This window comes from Trachymyrmex septentrionalis, unplaced genomic scaffold, assembly GCF_001594115.1.
Source record: "Trachymyrmex septentrionalis isolate Tsep2-gDNA-1 unplaced genomic scaffold, Tsep1.0 scaffold37, whole genome shotgun sequence".
Classification (NCBI taxonomy): domain Eukaryota; kingdom Metazoa; phylum Arthropoda; class Insecta; order Hymenoptera; family Formicidae; genus Trachymyrmex; species Trachymyrmex septentrionalis.
This window is the reverse complement of record NW_017305536.1, coordinates 848,905-855,809: the sequence shown is the minus strand read 5'-3', so window position 1 is coordinate 855,809 and position 6,905 is coordinate 848,905. Positions and strand designations below refer to the sequence as shown.

Sequence of the window (6,905 nt, the reverse complement as noted above, 5' to 3'; positions counted from 1 at the left end):
GGTAAACGGTGACCCCCGGGGACTGCCGCCACCGCCGCTAGCGAGCGTAGCTTTTACCCGTCGGGATCAATACGAATGCCTTTTCCCGTATGTATGCGCCCTCAGCCCTCGGCCTTTCCGTCGGGAATGCGGGATCGCGTTGTCAGGAGCAAAGATCGCGATTTTCTTCGTCACTCTTCCCCGAAGAATGTCGATATCGATCGCGTAGATGACCTCCGTCATCTGAGATTAGATCTGTTCACTTTATCTGCACTTTTTGCACTCAGCATCTTTGTTTTCTCTCCTTCCGCTCTACAATACATTGCGATATGTGCTTCAACGGAAGCATACAAATTGATCGTGGGCCGATTCGGCAATCGTATCCGGCTTGCGTGTGTTGAAAGAATTTCGCTTCAACGTGCCTGCTCGTTGATTTAATCCTCGCGACGAAAATTCGGCGAAAAAAAGACGAATTTCGAAATGCAAGAAGGGGTAACCCACTTGTTTGATCTACAACACCTCATGCGAGCCAAGCATAATCGAGTTACGAGCACTCGAGAGGTGTTTATGTATATACGATAAGGCGTGCATATATGTTCGCACACGATAAGATTTGCACTAACGACGATTAAATAGCCACGAGCACGACGTTATTAGAGCAGGATGTTAGGGCTACGACAGGAGAGAAAAAGAAAAAATGACTCGTCTCTCCCAGCCACGCGCCACGCCCCCCTACTCGCGAGATGGAACTTGTATGATTGTCATGTGACTGCCAACGTGAGAATCATGTGACTGCGATTTCCAGGCTGGGCTGGGTCAGGCTGGGTACCCGGTGTCACCGGGGACACCTGGCGACGTCCCCATCGCGATCGCGGGGATTCTCGCGATTCGCGATCGGGATCGTGCTCGACGACGACGCTCAAGAAAGCACGAAAATGAATCGGGATGAAAATTATTTTCGTCACTTCTCCGTTGGGATCGTCGCGTTGGAACGAGCTCGATCGATAATCCTCGTAGCATGCTCGGCTCGTGAGTCGTGCGGCTAAAATCGCCAAGGAGTATACACGTATACACTGTACGTCCGAAAAATACGCGTGATGCTTGCAATTTACTATTCCTTTTTTTTTTTCCATTTTACCAAGTTTCCCCCCAAAAGATTTAATTTGTATTATGTTCGCCAATCATCTGCAGCAACGGTCTCTAAAATGAATTCTTATCTTATATGTAACATGTGGAGAGGTGAAAGCAATAATGGTGTAAGTCATTTTTCAAATCTATCATCATTGAGGATGCAAACATGAAAGAATCTTTTCTTTTTCGAAATCATAAAAATGACTTAAACGTCGTTATGACTTTCACTCCTCCATGTTTTTTTCTCACACAATTAAATAATTTTATTCGAATATTTCAGAGTATAGAAAATATCTTCGACTTTTTGTCTATAAATTTTTATTAAATTTTTGAAGCGATTAATGGCGGAGGAAAGAGCATATGTAATTGCTGTCATTTGATATACCATATATACCTTTGTAACAGATTTATTATTATATTTATATTGTAAACAATTTGTTACATCACTTTTTATTATGAGAGGATATTTTGTGAGATGATATATTTAATTATTGTAGGAAAATAAAAAGAACCGTAGAATCGTTTGAATTATTCATTATAGTCGTAGACAATTGGAATAATTATGAGAATAATGGAGCAATTCGTAAGGTAGCATTTCAAAGTGCTAAGAATGAGAACGAAGATTCTTAAGTTTGAGTCTCGATCGGTTCCGTTAATTTTTCGATAATCATTGCTAATATTTCTTGCCATGTTTATCTATATACTGCGACGAAATATGCACATATATAATTATCAAGTTATCGTTCGGTATTTTCCGTTTCATATAAAATCCTGCATTATCCTATTTTTTATTTTACTAGAAGAAATAGATGTTGAATCTACTGTGAAATATTTGACAGTATTTTTCTCAATTTAACTATTATAGCTATCTATAAACGTTTTAAAATGTTTTGTATCTGATTATTAACATTCAGTTCTGTAACTTGTAAAACATTGAGATGTTGAATCTATATAAATCAATTTACATGAATGTGCTTATATAAAACAAATAATTCTTATTTATATTTTTGTTACAATTGTACGAATCACTTATAACGAATTATTTTGTTTCACAGCTCTGGGAGCAGCATATGGCACAGCAAAGGCCGGTACAGGAATCGCAGCGATGTCTGTCATGAGGCCAGAATTAATCATGAAATCCATTATTCCCGTTGTCATGGCAGGTATTATTGCCATTTACGGTCTTGTAGTGGCAGTACTCATTGCGGGTAGTCTTGGGAGAGCTCCTAAATATGACCTGTACAAGTACGTATCTTTTATACATACCAGTATGTTATTATTTAAATCTCTCTACATTAAGCAGCGTTTTACAATATGGTTGTAATTAAATATTTTCACGTTTATCATACATGCTCTGTTAAAAAAAAATCTAAAACGCTTATTGTTTGCAGTAGACTGTAATTAACGAGATATTTTTGTTCTGCTTATTAGTGGTTTCACTCACTTGGGTGCTGGTTTAGCTGTAGGCTTCTCTGGTCTAGCAGCTGGATTTGCTATTGGCATCGTGGGCGATGCTGGTGTGAGAGGTACCGCTCAGCAACCTCGTCTCTTCGTCGGCATGATCTTGATTCTGATCTTCGCCGAAGTATTGGGTCTCTACGGCCTGATCGTCGCCATCTACCTGTACACAAAGTAAACGGTCAGTAGCGGCATCCTACTACCTGCCATGGCTCCATGCAAGACATGTCGCCTGCAACCAACAGCGCTCCCCGACTACTATTATGCTACAACTTGTTTCGACATATTTTACTTAATCACGTTACTCCATGCATACCTATCTAATTACCATCTCGGCTCATCTCTGCGCGTCCCCTTGTAATATCATACTAAAAAAAAAAAAGATCCATCTATTTAGCGTACGGACATTTAACCACACCACGCATTATTTGTCACACGGATTGCATGATTATATCGAAGGTGCTGCGATTGAGAAGTGCGGCCGACTTTTTTTTTCTTGATTTCGCGACACTGATGCGCAACGACGCATTTCGACACTGCAGTGTATGGAGAAGCGAATGTATAGTGGGCAAAAACGAAAGAGCGTGGAAAGCAAAGATCGACAGGGAAATACATATTTAGAGAAAAGATCTCCTGTGTTAATCCCATTGTCGAACATTTCTCTTTCACTGTATAGTAATCATTTATAGCTTAGTACGACATTGAATTACCAGTTAAAGTAATCGGCTCTACTGAGTGTATAAAGGAAAATATGTTATTGATAAAAGAATATTTAGCACAATTATATATATATATATATAAATATATTATAAATGCAATCGCGAAACGGCAGGTACGCGAATAGGAAACACACAAAAGAAAACTAAAGAAACGAAATTATATCATCGGAATAGAAATATGTAAGAATAAGTGACACGCAAATTACGCGTGATAAAACGGCGTAATATAACAGAGCGAGAGAGGGAGAGAGAGAGTGAGAGTTTGTGAGAATGAGAATGTACCAGACAAGATCTCGCGTGAATAGAGATTGTGCAACTAGAAGTTAATAGACGAAGAATGATATTGATGGATGAAACTTCAGTAAAAAAAAAAAAAATATTAAAAAAAATGTATGAATGCGAGTAGATCAACAGGTACACATGATAGTATTAAGTCAATTCAGACAGGCTGCTGGGTACGACGGGAATTCATGTTTTCACGGTTATTTATGGACAACGATAGACGAGAGAAGGAAAAAAAATGATCCCGTCTAACCGGGCTGTCAAAGCCGCAAAGGCCAGCGGTCGACATTCGATTAGTCGCGCGATTTTAATCTGGTTCCACATTATTTCCAACATCGAGACTTTCCAACGTCGTCGTATGTCAATAGATATATGTGAAAGCTTGTGTAAAACCGATAACCATTCATACCAGTGGACACATCAGTACACACATACACACACACAGAGAGAGAGAGAGAGAGAGAGAGAGAGAGAGAGAATACATACCGTATGATGGCAAAATCAATGATCATCTGAGAAAGTTATATGTACGCTGATAATAACATGTAAACAGAGGATAATTTGTACATTCCATATTAAGTTCGTTCAGTACAGGCGAGCGGGCGTTTGGTGAAAAAATTCACAAAAGTTGTAGCCCACGCTGCGTCGCATTCTTCAAGAAATTGGCCGATCGCACACATCTCACGTGGGGCAGCAGCCGGCAGACGGACTTGTGTCGTCCTGGGATGGATTGTCCATTGGGAGCTGACAATCGTACTCCTTTGTGCGCGCAGTCCTTCGATCGATCGCTACCATCCTTCCTCACAGTCGTTCGGATACAAAAGAGGAGCAAAAAAGACAAATCCACGGAAAGTGCGAAGCCAGTGCGCCCGCTTGCCACTTTTGACTGCGCAGTATTTTCTACCTAAGAAAAATGCAAACAAGTTTAACGATATAGGCGTATTTCCGGTGAAGAGAGGAAAGGGCTCATCGAATTGATAAATTTATTTGTCGGGGGATAAAAACGATCGAAAGGACTCAACATTTGTCTGGAACACTGCCACTCTCACCTTGGAAATGCACTTGTATACGTATCCGAGATACAGCAGAAACAATAGTCGTCTCGACGGGAGACGAAGAACGAGCGATAACGAACATGGAAGAGAAGTTGCAATTTTCCGGAGACTTGCGTAGCTTAAAAAAAAAAAGGAAATAAGAAACGAAAAACTGTACACAAGCGAGCCGGGGAGCGATGTGGTGGTGATTCGTTTGCCTTTTAATTTTTTTTTTTTTTTTATCTTTTTGTTTTCTCCTTGTAACGAGAATCTTCGTCGCTTTATGAAGGCACGCTAAACACGTTTTATCGCCAACTACCCCTTCTTCCCTTTATATTTTTGTCCGTTGTATATTTTAATATGTACGATGTATCGAGGGGGGGGGGGGGACCGAACGTGATTATATGGGAAAGCTATACAAGCAAATGAAAAAGAAAAAAAAATGAGAAAGACGAACCCGGGGATTTAATTATAGTTGTGCGTGCGCGTGTGATGTATGTACATACCACCACGATGCTTCACGCTACGATAATTACAATTTAGGCTAGCCCTAGGTTAGGTATTGTTGTATACCAAAACCTCGTGTAGCTGAGTGAACGGTAATTATTCGGGAGATATATGCGAGCGATTGTGTGAGAGCGAGCGAGAAGAGATGCGTGAGAGAGTAATAGAGCGAAAGGTAGATGCACCTGGCAGAGGCAGCAGAGAGACCGCTATCCCCCCCGCGCCCGCCTCCCCCCCCTCGCCCCCGCCCCTCCGTTCCCCGCCCTCGCCCTCAAATCCCAAACTCTACTATCTTCCAGTGTTACTAATAGACTCATTGTTGAGCGCGAAAAAGTGATACTGATCGACGATGATGATTTATGTTATAATTCGTCCTCGATGTTACAGAAGAACCGTGTTTAATAAAAATTTCATTTGGACAAAAAGGAAAAGAAAAGACAGTGTTCGGCACTCAATTAACCAGCTTTTCGTCAGAGGCATCGCCTGGGATCGAGATAAGCGGATCGAATTTTAACGAGTCTTCGGATTAGTCGAAGTTTCGGAAATGCTGAAAGAAAAAAAAAAAAATCCAAGTTCCAATCTGTGGAACGGAACGATTGCATATTTCTTTGTCTGTTTTCGCTCGCTGATCAATTAAAAAATGTGCAACTTGCATTTTTTCAGGGACGCGACGATGATTCATGGCTACATTTACACGGTGCATTTAGGCCTATATCCCAAATTCGACTTTCAATCATTTAGGCGTAAACAGTGATGGATGGATGACGTATCTTCTCTATTCAGGCCTCGTTTAGCCTCGTTTTTTTTAGACCTAAAATATAGGCCACGGAATAGGTCTCTCGGTATAAACGTAGCCATTAAATTATTATACGTCGACAAAGAATGAATGGTCAAAGGAAGTTTTTTATTGAGGAAGATGAAAGATGCGTTTTTTTTTTTCTCGAGATATTGCCTGGTCTCTGTCCCTTCTGGACCTCCAGAGAGAGAATTCAGTTAGAATCCGAGCCGCTTATTCCGAAACACTCCGAGCAGCAAGGTGACGTCAAATGATGTCATTAATAGCATCTTAATGACGTCTTTAATATCAATAAAACTTCATTAAAACGTCATCTTGCTCCTTGGATATCTTTGATAATTACATTTTAGGCGTAAATGTGTACCTCTTCAATAATTTTAATCAATCTTTTCTATCACTGCCATTCGATCGAGACGAGGGGGAACGGAACGCGCGTTTGCTTCAACACTTTTCCGTTGCGATTCTTTAGACTATATTTTAACAGTGCTATGTACAATAAATTTTGGTCGAGTGGGAACATGGCGAAAGAGTTGCGTTTCACGTTGTCTCGGTACTCCGACCTTCCGAGAATGATGATAATAAAGTTTGCGAAACTCCATCCGAATCATAAACACTTGTATCTCATTTATGTGAGCCGCCACGATCGCACTTGCGTAACACGCACCTAATTACGCAATCAAAGATTCCGGAGACGCTATGCGATTATGGACGTACGCGATTGTGGGTAAGTATTATCCTGAGTACTTCCTCGTGATTGTGTGACGAAATATCCTGTTATTTTCCTTGATATCTATTCGATTGATCTGATATCAACCGAGCATGAGTTTCGCATGATAAGATAAAATAATTGAATCGCTGTGGAGATAAAAAAAGACGTTTCCATAGAAATTCGCATTTTTTTTTTTTCTTCAGAGGCGTAATGACGATTATTACGTAGAATTACAAAGAATGGTCCTAGGAACAGTTTTTATTGACAGAGATAAAAGATACGATTTTTTTTTT

General features: G+C 40.4%; 1 protein-coding gene across 2 annotated transcripts in view; it reads left to right on the top strand.

Annotated features, from left to right (window-relative positions):
• LOC108750628 (V-type proton ATPase 16 kDa proteolipid subunit) overlaps positions 1–6,905 on the top strand; it is a 16,804-nt gene that overhangs the window by 2,096 nt on the left and 7,803 nt on the right. The window contains exons 2-3 of one of the 2 annotated variants that reach the window (XR_001939448.1): positions 2,166–2,355; positions 2,542–3,541. Coding sequence is in view for 1 of the 2 variants with exons in the window: in XM_018490193.1 (XP_018345695.1) it covers positions 2,166–2,355; positions 2,542–2,746 (395 nt within the window). In the remaining variant the exon portion in view is untranslated. Of the gene's footprint in view, positions 1–2,165; positions 2,356–2,541; positions 4,757–6,905 lie in introns of those variants that run through there. The other variant, XM_018490193.1, reaches the window with a different exon arrangement.